This window comes from Sylvia atricapilla, chromosome 6 (genome assembly GCF_009819655.1).
Source record: "Sylvia atricapilla isolate bSylAtr1 chromosome 6, bSylAtr1.pri, whole genome shotgun sequence".
Classification (NCBI taxonomy): Eukaryota; Metazoa; Chordata; class Aves; order Passeriformes; family Sylviidae; genus Sylvia; species Sylvia atricapilla.
The window spans coordinates 29,317,771-29,337,953 of record NC_089145.1 but is presented as its reverse complement, the minus strand read 5'-3'; the positions used below and the strand labels follow the sequence as shown (position 1 = coordinate 29,337,953).

Below are 20,183 nucleotides of genomic sequence, written 5' to 3'. Positions count from 1 at the left end.
GGGGTAGGGGAACAGTGGAGAGAAACTGCAAAGAGAAGAATCACAACCTGCCTTAACAAAGAGCTGAGGGCTGACAAAGGCTTTTGTCTTTCTATGCAAGGCAGATAGGATTTTCACTTTAATTAAAAAGCAGTCAACTGGACCAGTCAACTGCAGAACTTTAGGAACGGCACATGTGGGCTTAGTGTAGCTTCTGAAGGATGCATGCAGAGTAGTTATTGGAAAAAAAAAAATTTGAAATCCCTTTTCAGGAGTTTCTCTGTCAGCTTGCCTCTCCAGTACATCAGGTAGGTGCAGGTTTACCTCTGCAGAGCTTTATGCACTGCACCATTAACTTCCAGCAGGAAGTGGGGCTGTCCAGTACCAGATTACAAGGACAAATGTCTGCACTGCTTACGTGTCAGCGGAACACCTGCAGAAGTGTTGGCATCATGCAGCCACCCAGACACAGCACTGTGAGAAAACTTCTCCCTTTGTGAGGAGGCCCCAGCTCTGTCGGACTTGTGCTGCACCAGACAAGGTGATCAACAGATAGCAATGAAGCACACAAAGGGTTGAAACTGCTTGGAGTCCGGTTTCCCAAAATTGCCCTGAAAAATGTTAGGAAAACGTAACATTGACTTGTCTTTTTTATATCCCTCAGCCATACAAATGGCTGCATTTCTGGCTGGTTTCTTCCCATACCCAAGTGGCCCAGTTTTATCAGGGCCTGATCTTCTGGGGCCTGACCTGGGGCATGGTGCTTGGTATGACACTGACAGGCTGCTTGGCTGCTGAGCCATGTTGTTCTATCTTTTCTGCTTGTAATACAGGCTGCAAAGGACGTAGTTACCCTTGTGCACATTGCCCAGCCATTAATAGGTGTATCAGTACCTGTCTGAGGCCCTGCTGTCCACTAAAAATGTCACTAAGGGTTTGCTGCTTGGGGTTAATGTTGATTAATGATGAATTCACTGCATGTGGATTGCTCTGGTTTAATAGACAATGCTTGGGCCCTAGGACACTGAAAACACCTCTCCAGTGGCCCAAGTATTATTGCAACTTCTACATTTATCAGCTGAGCTTGAAAATATGCTTAGTCAACACAATCCATTTTCTACATAATTTCCTATCAGTTTGCACTATTTAATTAGCCACGATGATATTTTCTTGCTTCTTTTTTAGCACTTGCCTCATATCAAATCTTCATTCTGTTGGCACTGAAAGCAAGCCAGTGGGACTGGAATTAGGTCATCCTGTTTCCACGGCTGCTTCCAAGACCCCCAGAGCTTTCCTGAGCAGCAAGGCATATTAATACTCCCCACACTATATTAGCAGTTCAGAGATCTTTCTGTGTGGTTAGCTGAAAACCCCCAAGTGCAAATTATGGATTCCTTTTGGTTTGAAGGAACAGGAGCCACAGCTCCTCACTGGCTTTTCTGGGGCAGGGCAGCTCACCTCGGGGTCCTGCCCACTCTGTGCTACCACAGACAAACTGCACCTTCAGCTTTTGGGAAAACAGCAGGTTCCTTCTGCTCTGGATTTGACCAAATACTCTTACTTGCCTTGTACTCCTTTTTTTTTTTTTTCTCCTTAGGACCTTTGTTTCCCTCATTGCTTGCCCATATTTCCTCATTTCTAATTCATTTTTATTGCAGTGATCTTCCCCTTGTCACTGTTTGCCAGTTGTAAATATGTACTTTATTAGTGCATTTACTGCCCCTGAACCCAAGTTCATTTGCAAATCACCGGTACCCAGCTGTCTCAGTGTGGTATTTGGACTTTCCAGGGTAACATCCTACAACCATTTAAAGTCAGGGCTGGATGGAAGGAAGCCACAGCTACCTAGGCAGCTCCATTATATGCTGCTATCAGCAGTGGTGAAATGGGCTCTTCACATCCTGACATCAGAAGCAAAGATGCTGTAACAAGTGGAATTGGTGAGGGAGGGAACTGAAGTCCTGGTAACTCCCTGCCCCTCCTTTTCCAGTGAATTACTCCTCCATAGGGCAACGATTTTGTGGAAGAATTACCAGGTACTGTGGCCAGCAGGGTGGGAGCGGATTCCCCCCCTCTACCCTGCTCTGCTCTGGTGAGACCCCACCTGTAGTGCTGCATCCAGCTCTGGGGTTCTGAACATAAGGACATCAACCTGCTGGAGTGAGTCCAGAGGAGTGCCACAAAGATGATCAGAGGTATGGAGAACCTCTCCTATGAGGAAAGGCTGAAACTCTCAAAGTTGAGGTTGTTCAGTCTGGAGAAGTGTCTGGGGAGACCTTATTGCAGCTTTCCAGAAACTAAAGGGGTCTACAGGGAATGTGGAGAGAGGTATGTAGTGATAAGACAAGGGGTAATGGCTTTAAACTGAAAGAAGGTAGGTTTGATCAGATATTAGGAAGAAGTTCTTTACTATGAGAGTGGTGAGGTGCTGGAACAGTTTTCCCAGAGAAGCTGTGGATGCCCATCCCTGGAAGTGTTCAAGGCCAGGTTGGACAGGGCTTTGAGCAGCCTGGTCTGGTGGAAGGTGTGCCTGGCCATGGCAGGGGGGTTGGAACAAGATGACCTTTAAAGTCCCTTCCAAACCATGCTGAGATTCTGAGATGTCCCTCCCTTTCCACTAATGACAGGAGTCACAGCACCCCTCTCTGAGCCTGCATACCACCAAATGCTCCTGCTGCTCCTTCTGGGGCTTTCCGTGTGAGTCAACACGCATACTAATCCAGGAGAAACCTGTCAGCTTTCCAAGGGCTTTGGAATTTGAACTGGTTCCCATAGGAAGCCCAGCAGCTCAGGATTGCCTGCCTCCATCCTGGAGAAGAGGTTTCCCCTCTGCAGCAGTTTCATAGTAGCAGATCTCAGCTGCTCATGCAACCATCAGCTTCCCTTTTAGTCAGAGTTTAAAATGTTTGGGGATTTTTTTTGTTTGTTGGCTTGTTTGGTTTTTTCCTTTCCCAGCTGTAGACAAATTAAATCCTTCCCTTTAGGCAGTATAATTGTATAGTATGATCAGCTGAGTATTTAATTTGATTTAAACTTCAGAAATGTAATCAGCTAAGCAATACACTGACTTGAAGTTCTGAAATCATTTTCATCTGGCAAAAGTAAGATTAGAGTAGGCTTACCCTTGGGCTGGAAACAAACACTGGCTTTGGAGACTATAGCATAAAATTGGAGAAACATCAAAGGTATTTCAGGCCCAGCTGTAGGAGACCTCAAGATGTGTCACTCAGACTGAAATCTTCCCATGTTTTTGCAGATTTCAACTTCAGAGCATAGATTAATGAGCCATTTCTCCTGTTGTCTGCTGCAAATTGTGTGTCTCTAGCAAGAAGCTCTACTGTCCTACTGTCCCAGCATTAACAGTTCATTAACTGTTGGGAAGATGGGCCACAAATGATCTGTACCTTTTATACAGATTAGTGGACGTTACTAGTGAACTGAAGGAGAAAGTTATCCTTCCTTGGAAAACAGAGGGGAGGTAAAAGGTGAAGAGCCCTCGTGTTGGATGATGAACTGTAAGTTTTGACTTTAGAAGTACATGTAAGTAAATAAAAATCTCCATCTAAGGCTGTAAATTGCTTCCAGTGTTCCTCAGATAGATTATCAGTCAGTCAGCCATGCAGGAATTCAAAACATTGCTACAGACTTTCCCAGATCAAAAATAAATCTTCCACATCATCAGAAATATGTATGAGCTAAAAAAAGCTTCTTTATGGAAAGACTAGAGATCTGCCCTGTCAGACACACTGAAGCACTCTCAGTAGTCCCTGGATTATGGGAGATGCAGGACTTCTGCTGTTGTCATCCCTGCATGCAGATAAGTGCACTGCACTGCAGAGTTGGGGGGTGTGTGTAATAGAAACCTTGGGAACAGGGGGATTATAACCAGCTTTAAATATGTACAGCCTTTCATTCCAAGATTGTTGGAGCTTAGACCATCTTTCCTTTCTCTCCCTCCAAAGCTTAGATAGGTGGGAAGCAGACTTTGCTCATGCTTTGGAGAAAATTGTATTCAAGGATATAATTCCAAGCCAGGAAATGCCAGGTCTGGTCATAATATACTGGCAGTGTCACTGAGGCAGAGCAATTAAGTTTCATTTTTGTTTTCTAGCCACCCCACCCTGGAAGTCTCTCTGGGTCATAGAGAAAAGAAAAATGTACAAGACTCCTCAAGGAGACATGGAAACCTCAGGAAGGGAAAGAGTAAGTCAGAGGATGCTTATGTCTTGTACTCCTCTGTTCCTCCTGCAAGAATGCATTTATTTTCTTCACTTTAACAGGCTGCATAAAAATCACCCAGAAATGTAGCCCCCAACCTTCCCTCCAAGATCCAGAGGTAGATATGAACTAAGGTGCTTAAAGGAAAACACTTTGGGTTTTCTTCAGCACATCCCAGGCAATATGAATCTAAACCAGACAGCTTCAGAAAAACCAAGACAGAATCAGCTGGTCAGAGCATGGGGCAGCCTTGCTGCTGACAGCCACAATGGCTGCACATGGAAGAGTAACCACAGCTGGGTAACAACATGTGGCAGGCCCATCAAAAGAGCAATGTGAGGCCTGGCTGTGGCTTCTTGGCTTCTTGACATCGGTGGGTTAGACTTGTCAAGCTCAAGGGTGAGAATTCGATTCTGTAAATGTATTGCTGAAGCTTTTAGAAGTCACTCTTTGAAGCAGGCAATGAACTTCTATTCAAAACCTAACTGCATATAAGGGGCTTGTTTGTTTGTTTTTAAATACATTTCAACTCCTTTCCTATTTCCTGATGGAATTCAGTTCTGAAGCTCTTGCTGTTTCCTTTTCTGCCATGCAGCCACATTTTAAAGAGTATGTATCTCATCAGTACTTAACCTTAAATGCTGAGCTAAAGCCAAAGCTCTTTGAAAATATGCATTAGGCTTTCCTTGAAGCAACTTCTGCTTCAGTCTTTGTTCTGGAAGCAGGACACTGACACGTTAAGACTTTCCCAAAGATCATGTGGTTTGACCATTTAGGCATGGCCAGAAGGTGAGCCCTGGAAGTACCTATGAACTGGTGCTTTCGGCTGTTAATGCTGCAAATAAGAAGCTGTGGTTTGTGAAGTAAAATATAGACTGGGAGGGACTGCATTACACTAGAAACCTGCAACTCCTGCAGCATCCAATCATGAAAGTGCTAGACATAGCCAGAGGCATTGTCTGGCTGCGAGGGATCTGATCTCTCCTTCAAAAGTTCAAATACAGGCATTTTCAGCGTGCTTATGGGAGCATTTTTTCTCATTTGCCACATAGCTCCAAGCAGCCAGAGTGCTAATGGCAGCTTCAGCAAAGGCACAGCTCTGATCAGCTCTGAAAGCTGCAACAGTGCCAACCTAGATTTGCAAAGCAAGGCCAGAACTGCTGGTGAGACCATGCAAAACAAGACGTTAATGGGAAGATATCCCTGAGACACAGAAGCTGAGCTTGCCAGCCATATGCCAGAACAAATAGCTCATTGACTTGGCAGTCAACTCAGGAGGTAGGTATTGTGTCTACAAGAAAATAATAATATAAAAAAAAAATCATACCCACCCGACCCGATTTGGAAGGACCATTCTCCCACATTCAAGACAATGGTAAGCATTCAGAGCTGCATCAGCAACTCATCTTGCTCTCTGGAACAGAGATCACACAAGGTGGAGAAGGGAGAAAGGGTCCTCCAGCAGTTTCTCACCAAACCATAAACCAGCTGGGCTGGGCTCAAGGCTCTGCTCCAGGTATTTGTGGAAGGATCTGTTTCTATTTCCTTTCCCCTTTGCATTTCAGACCAAGGAAGAACAAACCCCATCCTGAATAACGCAATACGCTGATGCTTAGGATCTCAAGTGAAAGGCAAGAGGCCCAAGTTCCAAGTTCTTGACTTCAATCAGGTGAAGTAGAAACATCAAATTCAAATTATTTCCTCTGATCTCAGAACACACTGACTTCTGGAATTTCTCTGCTTTTGATCTACAGAATCACTGAAGAAAACTTTGGCAAATTTGTAGCCTCCCATAACCAGTAGGATGTTGGTTTGGGGTTTTTTACTGAGGGGGGTGGTGATGGTGGGTTTGGGTTTTTTTCTTTTTTTTTTTCCCCCCTAAAGAATTGTCATTTTCTCAGATGTTTGATATAGAATTTTTGTTCCTAAGAGTTGACCATTAGCTGGGCTAATTGGTGCATCCTGACACAGCTGCAGGAGTGTGCTGATGTGTTTTATAAGTTGTGTATGTGCTAGGATTAGTTTATTGAAGATTTCCTGAAGAACCATGTGCTTGTGCACATAGTAATTCAGCTGTTGCAGCCATTTGCGTTTCTCTGGTACTCTGAAGATCCTGCAGCACAGCCCTGAGCTTCCCAGGTCTGAAGACACACAGATAATCTGAGTGGCTGAAAATGAGGGAGAAAGCATCAGGTGTCAAGGGTACCTCTGCCAGTACCAGTACCTGTAAAAAGGAGATGAAAACTCACCTACACAGAGCATTTTAACTCAATGAGGTAGTAACAACAATCTTGTCTTGCTCTCTTCCACAAACAGCAAAATAAATTAACTGGAAATGAAAGCTGCCCAAGACTTCAGTAATATCAGGCCACATCCGCTTGTGATGGCCACACTGAGCAAGAGACTTCTGTGTATTCACGAGGATGTAAAAATGCAGGCAAGTACAAGATCTCAGAAGTGGACCTATCTTCTTTAAATGTTCGAGGAATAGTGACTTCCCAGCTACCAAATAAATTACTTCCAGAGATTAGGATTTGGTTTCAATCACTTACTCTATTATGAAACTTAGCAGGAAAAAAATCCACTGCAAATTTTGGAGGAAAGGTTCTGTAATCAGTTGAGACAATTTCAGAATTTTCTGCAAGCAACTGGTAAAAACCTGTGCTCTTGCCTTCTTGAGGCAGCTGTGTCTTTCTGCTCATGCTTAGTCTGTGAGAACTGCTTCTAAAGAGTAAAGTCTCATCTCCATTGAGCCACTCACCTTGGAGAAAAATCACCAGCTTTGGTAAAATGTTCACTGGAGAGCTGGAAAAACCTGAGATGAACTTTGGTTGATAGATCTCATATCCTCCTGCATCTCTACAAGCAGTTAATACACTGGGCCAGACAAGCCTCATGCTTGCTCTTCAGAGGAAGAGTCAGCTTTGACTCTCTTTAAACAGAGAAAGCTGAAATAAGCAAATACAGTCTGTGACCTTGTAGAAACATAAGAAAGAACTTCATTAAAAATCAAGATTTCTTTGTCTAACATGTTCTGGGGAGATGTAAAGGAGGGTTGTTCTTTCCCACTGATAAGGTTCTCTGGACATGAACTCTACAAGGTGGCCTAGCAAATTTCCTGCCATAACATGCTGCATGGTAAGCAAATAGTGACTAACAGGGTAGGTCAATATTTACACAACCTTTTCGGTTTTAAGTACATGGCAGATTATTAGTAAAGGTAAAATCTCTTCTGATAAATTAGTAAGATTTTCCACCTATCAGTTTACTCTTTTCCCAGAAGTAGGGAGTGACAATTCCAAGCACACAGCAAAACTCATATGGAAGCTGTGGGCACACAGCAGGACAAGCAACCCAAGTGTAGGGTGGGGAGAGCAAATACACAGGATCAGTGACAAGAGTGAAGCAACCTGCTCTTCTCAGTGTTGGCTACCTGAAGGGGACATGCTGCTGCTTGCTGGCTTGCTTTTTTGGGACTCTACCACATAATGGAGCTGCCTACTGCTGATAACATTTATTTATGTGAGGAAGTGAATGCACTGCTTCAAAAGCTGTAGTTCTCATGTGCCTTGAAGTTTCCTGTGAACAAAAGGTTAAGACTGCAGCTTGCCTTCCTCCTCCTGTCTGACAGAAACTAGAAATAACAAGAATAAGACAGCAAAGGAGGTTGTCTTTGGGGAAACCACAGCAATCCTTTATGCCCAGAGCCGGTACAGGAGCAGGGAGGTTGGATTAGATGACCTCCAGTGGTCTCTTACAACCTTACCCATTCTGTGATTTCTCTAACATCAAGCCAGGGAGATTTTATTCTGCTTTTCAAAACCAACAAAAGAACCAGAAGTGAGACCACAAGGCATTTGGGAAAACACCAGGAAAAGATAACCATGTCAAAGAAGAGTAGAGATGCTTGTTCACTAGAAGTGAGGGATGAGAAAATTTTCCAATGTTTTATGTTTTTAAAACATAAAAAGTTTTGACTCAGCAACCTGAAGATTTTAGCTAAAACTCAGAATTTACAGTAAGATGTTTCTACAACTGAGGAAAACAATCCTATAGTGATCTTGATTGCAGGGATGTACAATGTAGTAAGTACAGAACACTTTTTTTCAATAAAGTAACAATGTATCAGAGGTTGCTCTTATTGCCAATTTTGCTTGTGTTTACAAACACCCTTTGCCTTTCTCACCTAGAAAAGCAGACCCAGTGTGGGCAGACAGCCTATGACAGACTACTTACTTACAGTAGTTTTAAGACAACGTTTCAGGTCATGTTCTTCACTCTCCCTCCCACACCTTTCCCTCACAGCACCCCTTCTGAAGTGCTCCTTCACTTTTCATCCTGTTTTAGCAGGGCTTTTTCCTACTTTCCCAAGGAACCAGAGAGTTGTGGATCTGAAATAATAATTCTGAGGCCAGTGCTCTACAGCAGTGTACTGCTAGAGTTGTATTGAAAGCAAAAATTTCCAGTTCCTTAAAATAAACTAAACCTTCCTTGGTTTTGGGCTTGAAAGCCTTTAAAATTACTGAGGTCCAAAGCAACCTCTTTTTCTGTTGAACATACATGTAGTTTTTGTATCTTTTATAGATGGTTTGTTTTCCCTTCACACACTGACTCTTCTTACCTTGTTGCTAGGGGAGCAAGTGCAATTTCACCAATTCCAGCATGCCAGAACTGAGATGACTCACCAGATACTCCACTCAAAACAGTGCCCAGGCAAGAAACAACTCTCTCCACCACAGAGTACTCCAGTTCTTGGCAGCAAGAGCTGTGCTCTTGCCCAAGTTCTGATTGCCAGGCTTGAAGACACAGTCTCCCCACACGTGGGGACAGTTCTCTGAAGCACTCCCTTCCATGCAGAACTGTGCTGAATACATCTACCCATATACAATTTCAGATATTAGCAGCACAGTGGTGGAAAACCAACCCTGATCTCCAATCCCAACCAGTTTTGGTCTGAAAAACTGATTAAAAAAGCATTTTTCAGACTTTACCAAATTATGCTGTTAACATGAATCAGTTACATTATCCATACTTCAGCTATTTTCTGTTTGGTCTACTGCTTCCCAAAAGTAAGAGCATGAGGGAAGGGTGGGCACAATTGAGATATTATTATTATGGTTCTGGGTGTTTGGATATAATAATAATAATAATAACAATAATAATAATAATAATAATAAAAAAAATGATTATGAAGAAGAATGTCTATGTGTTAAGATCACAGAAAGGCATGTTTCAATACCCAATTTGTAAAAGCCCTTGGTTAGAACGAGGTCTACAGCATACCTGCTTCTTGCCAACAATCATACTTCTTTATAGTGATGACACTGTGTTATTCAGCTCTTTTCTTTAAAAAAGCCCACAAAATTGAATGTCACCATGGGAACAGTCTAAAGTTGATTTTGGAAAGAGGCTCATTTCCTATAGCTCTTCTGTTGGCATAAAAATAATGTCACTGAACTGTATCAGAAGTAAGTGCATTATGAAGTATCATCTCTGAAGATACCATGCAGTTATGAAAATATCCTCCCTAATGGTTGCATTTCTTTACTTTCTGAAGCAGAATAAAGGGCCCAGAAACACTTTTCCCCTGTTTTCCTCAACAAGAAACACACCCTAATTATGTGATCTATCAGCAGTGTGATCTAATTCCATCATTCTTCAGCCTGCAATATGTTGTGTCAGTATGGAAAACTTCCTCCTTAGAAGAACAATTAAACTTTAAAGCAGTCATCCTGGTTGGCTGGCTGAACAAATGACACATGTTCACACAAGAATTATTCAGTCAACCATCTTAATAAGGATTTACTTTAAACAGAACCTTGTATGGGTACACTAGACTCAGTCTCATTAAGGAGCAAGTTGGATTTTTATACAGCATGAACCACTGGCAATCTAAAACAGACCCACTGAGGAACAGAATGGAGAATCAAACGCAATGTTTCAGACCCAAGCTCTATGTGCCTTTAATACTTTCTTTTTCCTTTTCTTTTTGAGAGAGTGCACACTACGACAGACATTTGCATTTATCATGTTTTTAACTTCTTTTCTAAGGATGAACCCTCTGAATCTGGATCTTCCAACTCCACTCTGTGTCTTTTCAGTCCTCCGAGAGATTGAGTGCTCTCACTGCCCGCAGGATGCAGGTCAGCAGTATCCTCTCTTGTGCTCACATTGTAGCTGTTGGAGTCCATGTCAGACAGACAGCAGTCTTTGTGCAAGGTCACACCCACCTGTACAAGGTTGCCTTTATCAGCATTTGAGTGCACCTGTAGTCCTCGCGTCACAGACTCCTGCTCTCCAAAACTCTGTCCATTGTTGAAGCATGAAGGGTGAAGATGCAAGTGGCCATTATTGTGGTTAATGCAGGAGGGGTCAAAGCTCCTCTCCTCACTGCCATCAGTCTGGTTTCTGGAGCAGTGACCTGACATGCTACAGATGGCAACAGCGGAGAATGGAGGGACCAGTGAGTGATGGCTTGGCGCTGGTTGACAGTTCTGACTATTTTTCTGTTCCACAAGTCCTGTGGTCTGAATGCAAGGTTCTTCAGTACAGCTATTTAGCCCTTTACAGTTAGCTTTTCCATTGAGCTTTTTAGTCTCAAAAGAATGCTCTACACCTCCACTGCTTGTGTCTTCAGATGTGTTTTCTTGACCCTCCATCTGCCGCTGATTGTCACATTCATGACCTTGACCATTACTAGAATTCTCTATCCCACCACATTCTTTTAAATTTTCTCTGTTGTGGTTTTCAGCAGGAAGAGCTGAGGAACCCTGAGGAGCTACTGAACTTAAGTTCCTAGCATCTTCCTTAGTTAGCGAGCATGTTGCACTGTGCCTTCCACTGGTTCCTGGTTTCCCTTCATCATTTTCTCCACCTCCTCTGGAGGATTCACCATCTTTACTAGCTGAATAGGATATGTAAGAATAATGGAGCCATTTGTAAGCTTTGTAAATCTTTCTCTCCACTGACTCACTGTCTGAACAAGGGGACGTTCTTTCTTTAAGGACTTCTTTATTGGCCGAACTCCTTTCTGGTGAAGAAGCTGGAGAGGAAGAAAGATCATCCACTTTGATCTGGGGGTAATCATATATGTCCTCACCTATGTAAGGGGTTATATTCTCTGTGTTAGTGCTAGTCCTTTCCTCCTTTTGCACCTTCTGTCGGCGTCTCAGTGCATTGCGTTGCCTCATGGATGTGCGTCTTTCGTTCAGTTCCTCTTCATCTTCTGTACTGCTGCTGCTGCTGGAACTGCTGGATTCATTCTCCTCAGGGCTCGGAGATGGTGGCCGTGGGAAAAGGTCTGTATCTAGTTCTGCCTCACAGGTATTGTCATCAGAGTCAGACTCATTGGAAAGGGCCAGAAGACGTTTGTCCTGATACTTTCTCAGTGCAGAGAGCCTCTGCTGACGGGAAGCCGCGTCTTCTCTGGCTGAGGGGGACGCAGTGGATCTTAAGGCCCTTAAGTTATAGGCAGTTTCATCAGACTCTTCAGCCACCTGTGGTGGGGAGTGATGCAAAGAGGTGGAGGACTCCGACTCACTGTAAGCAGAGCGTTCACTGACTCCTGCATGGAGCTGCAGGATTGTGCTCTCACTGAGATCGCTGTCTGAATCAGAACTCCAGCCCTCGATCTCCCGGCGCACGAGAGAGTCAAAAAAGGCCATCATCCGTGGATCTTCCTGGACTGACTGGTTGGCATAATCATGGGACAAACCACTGCCACTGTTCAACACAAGACTGATGTACTCTTCATGAGTGTAGAGGCAACGTGAATCATCCTCAATTCTACCATCCAGGTCCCCTGTGCAGTCAGGCTGCTTGTAGGGACTCCAGATCTGTAACAGAAAATAAAAACCAAACATATGTCTTGGAATTCATAAACTATTATAAGCATTTGAAATTGAACAGTAGCTCAAATACCCAGAATAGCTGCAGGTTGCAGATTGTTTTTATTAATTTTTACCCTTCAGTATCATACTTACAAATATTACAGAGCTGTGGGATTTTTTCTTCCCCTTTACAAATGTGTTTTTCCTGCATTTACTTCACCCAGCATATAAAAGCTCTCACACTGCAAATTATCCATCATTTTGGTAATTCATTGTGTGATAATTTCTCCCAAATTGCAGGGCTCTATTTTTATGTAATAAGGGATGCTTACTCACTAACAGTAAGAATAGTTTGTTGCCTACAATACAGGCTTAGCAGTAATGAAAGCACTTGTTTCCCAGGAAACTAGAGTTGCTGGTGCCAGTGGTGTAGAGTAACATTTCATCCAGCTACGTAGTCAATCCCACCTGATCAGCAGGCAGGGAGTTGAATGCATGGAGCTGAAAAGTAGAGCTGCACTACTCCCTACTCCCTTTAGGGAACAGTTACAAAGAAAAGAAATCTTCCAGCTTTCTCTGAAGATCTAAAGACACAGCAGCAGTTTTAACTGGTGAAGTTGAAGAGTTTTAATGAAAGCTTCTTCTAGAGTATACTGATTGCACCAACAGCAACAGTCTTGACTATGCTGTCCATCTATCCTTCCCTCAATTTTCCTGGTATGGACAGGAAAAGGGAAAAAAAAAAAAAAAGCTCCAAAGAAGATCTACAAATATCCCTAAGAAACTGGTAATCCATAGCAAACATAATAGCTGGATGTCCTCACCCTTCTCAGATTTAGTCACAGATCTGGGGGCAATGTGATTATGACATTCTGTGGACAACCACTATCACTTTGGATCAATGGTTAGTGGAATGAACAATGCCTTACTGTAAGCAGAGCCAGTATGTAGCTTATCTACAACAATGCCTTAATGTTCTGCTTATAAAAGATCTGATCTCAGCCATGCTTTGGTTTTATCATGCTAACAGGCCCAGGGGAAAAAATTCTATGCCAGCTCTCTGTACCAGGTTGGACTTTTGGGATAACCTTTGAAAAAAAATCTAACAATTTCCCCAACAGAAATTAATTAAGTTTTGTCCCAAACAGACAAAACTGCTAACAAAAAGCGTATTTTGCATGTATAAATGACATTATCAGCACTCATCCCACAGATGCCTAGTTAACAAATGCAACATAATCCAATACTACCATGACAAGCAACATAAGAAAAACCCACACAAATACCAATTACTCTGTACTCACTGAGATTTTCAACAGTGTACAAAAAACCCTTACACCTTTAATAATGGAAGCAAAATGAAATAAATTACTTTTCAACTACTTGTCCATAACAGCCAAATTTAAAATGAACAAACAAACTTTATTCTGGAAATCCCCCAAATTTGAAAGCTTTTACTTTGCATCCTGGGTAATTTATGGTTAACAGAACTTCCACATATGATCTGGCTAGATAGATAAGAGACACTATTCTAAAATTAAAGTGGGCTGCAGATAGACTTTCTTCTGCAGACAATCATTAAGCTGCCTTTCAGAGCAAAGGGAAAGGAACTTTACATTGTATTACATCAGGCTGTTTCTAGGAACATCTCAACATCAAGGTGTATTTGCTACTGATACTTAATTGCTTTGTTTATTATTTGCAGTACTTCAGCAAATTCTCTCCCAGTGCAGTTCTTTAATATGACACTTGAAACTAGAATGAAGACAGTTCTCTGTTGCTTGGTTCAAGCACTACACTTACCAGACATATAGCTCAAAGGACAAACATCATGTTTGGATGAAGATAACAAAACCCAATCTAAGCCTACTATACAGAATTTCAGTAACCAAACTTAACCTTTTTGAACTATTCCAGAGAACAAAAAGAATCACTCTTCATCCTCAATTTTCCAGGCTCCACTTCCTAAAGACAATGCAGGAAAGAACTTTCTCTCAGTAAATCCATGAGAGAGATGGTTGATTTCTGGATACACCACATTTTTAAATAAAAAAATAGAACTCAACTTGCTGAAAAGAATATTCTTGGGTTGCTGCCTTATTGAAGATTGATGTAGTGTGTGTTCGGTACCTTCTCTCACAACCTCAGATCTCTTCCCCCTTTGTCCCACTACTGAGCATTTCAGCAAGCAGATCAGATCTTTTTAAGAAGCATGTAACTTCTTGCAAATGCTTTGTACTGTGTGCTTAGACAGGCAGGCTGGCATGCCCCTTTCTCAAATAATCTTAGCAGAGTTAGACTGGTCACTATGTTTTATAAAGCCTTTTTTTATTTTTTAGAAAAGAGAATTAGAAAATGCTTAGATCTGTTATGAACTAATATATATGGACAAGAGGTAGTTGGCTCCGAAGTCCCTCTGAGAAAGGTCTGTTTGTATGTAACGAAATTAATCTAAAAAGGTACATAAATTGTGTGCAGATATTCTACATCCTTGGTAGCACTACCACATCCTTCTGCTCCCTCTGCAAGCATCAGCAAAAACAGAGCCGTGTAAAATATAGCTACAAAGAGTCACAGTGAGACTTTTCCCTTCCAAGAAATTTGTTCACAGAGAAGTAAGTAATAAAGAGAAGTCAAGGGAATTCAGGATGAATACCTTGTTTGTACAGGATCAGTTGTCTCTGGAGAATGATATCCCTGCATTTTAGATATTTTTTTATGAGGGAGTACGAACGCCTGCCAGGGTCACAGAAAGAAATCAGACTAAGAATCTATCCTTGGCAGAATGGGGAAGTCTTTAAACTGGTATCAACTGATCCAGTGCTCTCTGTGGCATCTGAAATGGGCTACTTTGTAAATGCAATGCCTTTACCTTTTTCTTATCCTCTGACTGATGCCATGTCGAGGAATAATGAGATCAAACTGGAGAAAATAAGTTGGCAAATCAACCCACTAAAGCAACAATTTATCGAGAAGTTCTTTCTCTGTCAGAAGATTAAGGAGATGAATATTACTCACTGATGACCTGACTACAGATATAAAAATAGGAACAATAACAGAAAATGGGAATACAAAACTGGTTCTCTACTCAGTAGATAACTACTGAGTGCATCTTTGAATTGCTTGGGTGGCAACTCCCCAAATTTTAAAACAAAGAAGTGCCTGTAGCGTGAGAATAATTAAAAACAGTTAGATTATCTGATTAGGCAGAGGCAGATAGTCACAATGACATTAATCTGTCACCATAGCAACATGTGCAAATAGACTTTGTTATCTCCGACACACTTACGATTTTTAAACAAATGGGACCCACAACAGTTGTGCTCTGTTACACAATATTCCATTTTCAATACAAAACAGAATTTTTTTCTGAAAATTGTTATGCACATTATCTGTGTTATCTCTCCTGGAACTGTCTCCTAACTGCGTAATTTTCCATGGCCGTCCTCTAAGCACAAGGCATCAGAGGGAATGCCTCATTTATTTCTTCTGCAATGCAATCTATTTTCCTGCCAGCATATCCCAATGTCTTGTACATTTAACTGAGGGGAAAGTGGTATTTTTCTGTTTTATATTGCTTTAGCCTTTGCGGTAAATGTTCAATGCAAATGATTATTTTAGTTTTCAGCTGCACTTTTTCATACAATTTTACCGAAGTTCAGTAAATGAAGGGCAATGAACAATTCACTTGGGTTAATGTGTTCATCACACACTGTCTGGAGGTCAAGGCTCCTAATGTCTTCTGTTAATGAGATTGCTGGGTCTTATTTTTGGTCCTAGCAGAAATCAAACCCTAAACCAATGAAATACTGAATTGTATTCTTGTGAGTACTTTACAACAAAATAAAACTAAAGCAAAAAATCCATAACCAGAAACATCAAAGCCATTCTTGTCAATGTTACTCTTCTCTGTAGGGCTAGGCCCGAGATGAATTTGTATCTCAATTGCAATCAGCATTAAAATAGCAAATGTGTTGGCAGAAGCTCATGGAATTATTGAATGGCTTGATGCGGTGCTATCAGTTCCTCCCTTCTTGAATTACTAAATTTAGGCCAGCTACTCTAAAAATTAAGAACTCAGACAAACAACTACTTGCATTCACGTTTTTAACACATCACCATGTCTCTACAATTGTTTCAACAATTGCAACCAACCACAGTGATCTGTGATTTAATTCCAGAAAGGGTTTTAAAAGACGCTTGAGGAATATTAAAAAAGAAGGACACTTTTAAAGAAAGTGATTAAAACAAATAAACCAAAAGGAACAAGATAAGAAAATTTTAAAAATTTAACTATGATTTTTATTTATGGTTCCTTCTCCTGTCATCTCAATTTCTCTGAGCAAGCACATCAAGGATTTATATAGGGGAAAGAAGGACAGCCATGCAAAGGAAAAACTTGCATTCCCAGCTGTTTTTAATGCAGTAAATGACCCCTCAGAACTGCCGGTGCTGTTTTTCCGGTTTTGCCCTTCTGCTAGTGGCAGTTACTAGTCTCCAACCTATCCACAGGAGTAGCTGGAATGAAGAAGAAACCACCTTTGTACAGTCACCTGCAAACTGCTGTGCACTGAAACAGTGCCTTTAGAGAGTGAAGTCAGGCAGCTCAGACAAGACATAAGCACTGAATACCTGAGTCCCAAACAAGGCCCATTACAAGCTGAGACAAAAGGACATGCAACAAAAGGGTAAGAAGTTCTGGCTGGCCAATAAACTTAATACATTAAACACCTTTCCCTTAATTTTTTTTCTAGCTTGAAATGTCTGGGGAATTCAGTTCCTTCAAAGAAGCTGCACAATTTCCACTGCACACACAGTGACACAACAGGAGCTCTCTTCTAAGGGAGCGCTCAAGCAGAGGTGTCTTTCAAAGAGTTACACAACCTGTGACTGCAGCCTTAATCAAACTAACCTTTTAATCACTAGGCAAAAAAAATGCCCTGCCAAAACCCTTGCAGAAGTGCACAAAAGCGACACAGGGGATGTTTATACCAATGCTAATCCAACAGTCTAAGCACACTCATGCAGGAAGGATTCATAGGGTGAAAGGTTAGCAGACCTAGAATCCAAAAGGCAAAATTCAGGCTGCATGAATCAAGTTCCCAAAGGAAAAAAAAAAAAAAAAAAAAAAAAAAAAAAAAAAAAAAAAAAAAAAAGCATCTGGCAAAAATGTTGTTAAACAGTGGCAGTTTGACTTCTTGGAAATTGAAAAATTAGTGAGCTGTGAAAACTGTTCAATGCACTTTTGTTCAAAGCCTGTATTTAATATATTTGTGATCAAACCTGTTAGGCAGGGACAGATGAAGAAAAAAGAACTGAAGTACTGGGGGGAGACAGAAGAGAAGGAAAGCTGAACTATAATCAGAACCCAAATGCTGACAGCAGCTGTAATGCAAGCAATGCAGTGGGGCATTGAGCCACGTCCCAGGATTTCGGGTCAGTTCTGGTCTGTAAGTTCCACATATAAAAGAGGACAAGTTCATGCTGTCAGCTTGTACTGGAGAAAAGCATTTACAATATTCTGGAGAAAAGCATTTACAATATTCTGGAGAAAAGCATTTACAATATTCTAGCAACATTATTTACAGCCACATGCAGGTGAGACTTCCATGGAGTCATTCGACAAAGAATTAGGATCAAGAGCAGTTCTTTTTATCCTGCTTCAAAATTAAATGGTTATGGCTTTTTTCACACTGTTGGTAAACCTAAATTATATCAAAATATCTATGGCAGCAGAATGCAAATCACATTAGTGTAGCATAACCCTTTGCTTTCCCAACCCTCAAGTAACAAAACTGGTTTGGCTTTGCTTCCACAATATTGACTGTCTTTCCTTAAGGAAAGAAAATTACAGAACTTAACAAAGTTTCTCATCTCTTTCAGTTCCACAGAAAAAGGTAAAAACCTTCCTAAAAGTACTGCACATTGTTAAAGGATTCAGAAAGATATTGTGCAAGGTATTAAGAGTCCTTCCTCTGGAAGACACAGAAGAGACATGTTGAATTGATTTGATGCATAAGTACAAAATTTATAGAAGTACAAAAATTATAGAAGGCCTTCTGAGGCGTTATTCAGCCAGGTCAGTCTAGGCTAAGGTTCAATAATACTCTTTGGAGATATTTTGATTACATTTTAGACCAGAGTATCACAAGCTGTAGGAGATCACATTACAACTGTAACCAAACGCAGAAGCAAACGAGACAAAACATTTTATAAAATAGTAAGAGGAGAAGACAGGATGGGTGTGGAATGCTATGATGCTGAGCAAAACAAAGTATTTCTTCCTGAAAAATTGAAAGAACACATTTTCTGATAACTAATCTTACCTTTATAATCTTTTCAACGCCAGAAGAACAGATCATGTAGGTGTGAGGATTAAACCGCACTTGGTTTACAATTGACCGATGACCTTTCAATACCATAAAAGCACCATTGACGACCCTGCCAATGCCACCTAGGGGAAAACAAACACACATGAACATGAATAATTTAATCTTCATATTACTTTCAGTCAAAGTCATTTAAAGTCCTGCTGTATTTGACAAAGCGCTTCAGCTTTATTTTGCAATATTTTAAGGCCTGTGTTGGCTGCAGAATTCCAATTTTATGAGCAATGCCCCTGTGAGAAGCTGCAAGTCTGATGAAAAGCATCCTTCCTGCAAATTAGGACTTAGAGGCTTTCTTTGATTCATCTAAACAAACACTGATGGTTTTTGACCTAATATGAGAAATATGTGAATGAGAGCAGCATATGTAATGAAATCACCAGAGAAACCTAAGGCATGACACAGACATTTTGTAAATCTGAAGCAGAGACAAACAGAGCTTGGTTTTTAACAGTAAATTTTTCAAATTTACTTTTTAAATCAGCAATTTATTACTGTCACAGTTGACTCTAGTCTGATGAATAGGAAGGACCTGAAATAACACATTTGAACAGTGGGTTATATCATTCTTTGTCACAAGGCAGTGAATTAGCCAAAGTGGAATGCTTTTGTGCTAGTGGTAAAACTCAAAACAGAAGCCAATTAACTTTTCTGCTTGGTCATTGACTCTTACTAGGTCTATACACCAAAGCAAGAAACAGTCACACAGTATTTTTTTTTTATTCATAGACTCACACAATTAAAACTACAAATTTGTTAGAAAGCATACCTGTGAATCTGAATAAACAAGTGTCCATCAACATGCTATGACTTAACATTTTCAGTGAAAGAAAACAAAATTTTTAAAAGGCAGGAAGTAAAAGCTGACAATCACTTCAGATGAAAATCAACTTGCTATTTAAAACTTCGTAAGTTGTAAGTACACCTTACAGAAAATTAGAATATTTTCACTAGCTTCTATGCTACTTACAGTCATCTTTACATAAAACAAACTTTATGTTCCTCTTGTTGAAAATGTTTGCTATCTTCTTTTAACCCCAACAAGAGCTATTTCAGCTGAAACAGTTGCTGTTTAAGTCCTGTGTTGAACAACTTGTGTTCTAAAACAGAGTCAGTTCTCCTGTAATTCACATTTCCTAAAGAAAAAACTTGCATTACCACTAAAGAGTAGCAAGATAGAAGGGTCAAGGGAAAAAATGAAAAAGAAAAAACCATTCTCATATATCTCAAGGTTATATTCTCATATAACCTTGTTAGGTTATACAAATAATGAAAACAACTGCAGCTAATGACCTTGTATACAGCTCCTCTCCTCTTAGAAAGTGTTCTATCCCTTTCACTCATTGTAACTGCACTCTGAAGAGCTGACTGATGTTTAACATGGAGAACAAACCATGATAAGGACTTAGAAATAAGGTGTCATCCAAGTCCTAAGAATCCAGAGACAGATCTTTTACTGATCCTGGAAAGTGTTCTGCTTTGCACAATTTTTGCACACCAAACTGCTGTCTCATGGCACCTTGGGATAGAAAAATAAAGTTCCTGAGAAAGGGAAAAGTGATGGCAAGTAACTCCAGGGACCAAAAAGCATGGCTCACCACACTGAAACTGCACTGAGATTGAGTTACATGCAGCACGTTATCTTATTTGGGTACATTTGTATTTTCTGTAAAGATCCAGAAATACATTCTGCCTTCAGCCACTGGAGCAAGATGTCACCACTGTCAGGAAATCTGACTGAGAAGTAACTGAATGGAAAGCAAGTTCATTA

General features: G+C 40.9%; 1 protein-coding gene and 1 long non-coding RNA gene across 3 annotated transcripts in view; both read right to left on the bottom strand.

Moving 5' to 3' along the window:
* Positions 1-9,971: 9,971 nt before the first annotated feature.
* The window catches only part of DCAF5 (DDB1 and CUL4 associated factor 5), a 68,572-nt gene continuing 58,360 nt past the window's right edge, over positions 9,972-20,183 (bottom strand). For both annotated transcript variants that reach the window (XM_066321355.1, XM_066321356.1), the window contains exons 8-9: positions 18,353-18,480; positions 9,972-12,032 (exon numbers count right to left, since the gene is read on the bottom strand). In XM_066321355.1, the coding sequence (XP_066177452.1) occupies positions 10,224-12,032; positions 18,353-18,480 (1,937 nt within the window). In that variant the 3' untranslated portion in view covers positions 9,972-10,223. The remainder of the gene's footprint in view (positions 12,033-18,352; positions 18,481-20,183) is intronic.
* On the bottom strand, positions 14,334-18,317 carry LOC136362641 (uncharacterized). Its single transcript, XR_010743829.1, has 2 exons — positions 17,566-18,317; positions 14,334-17,517 (listed from the first exon to the last, which is right to left on the bottom strand). It is a non-coding gene; the product is annotated as an uncharacterized lncRNA (long non-coding RNA).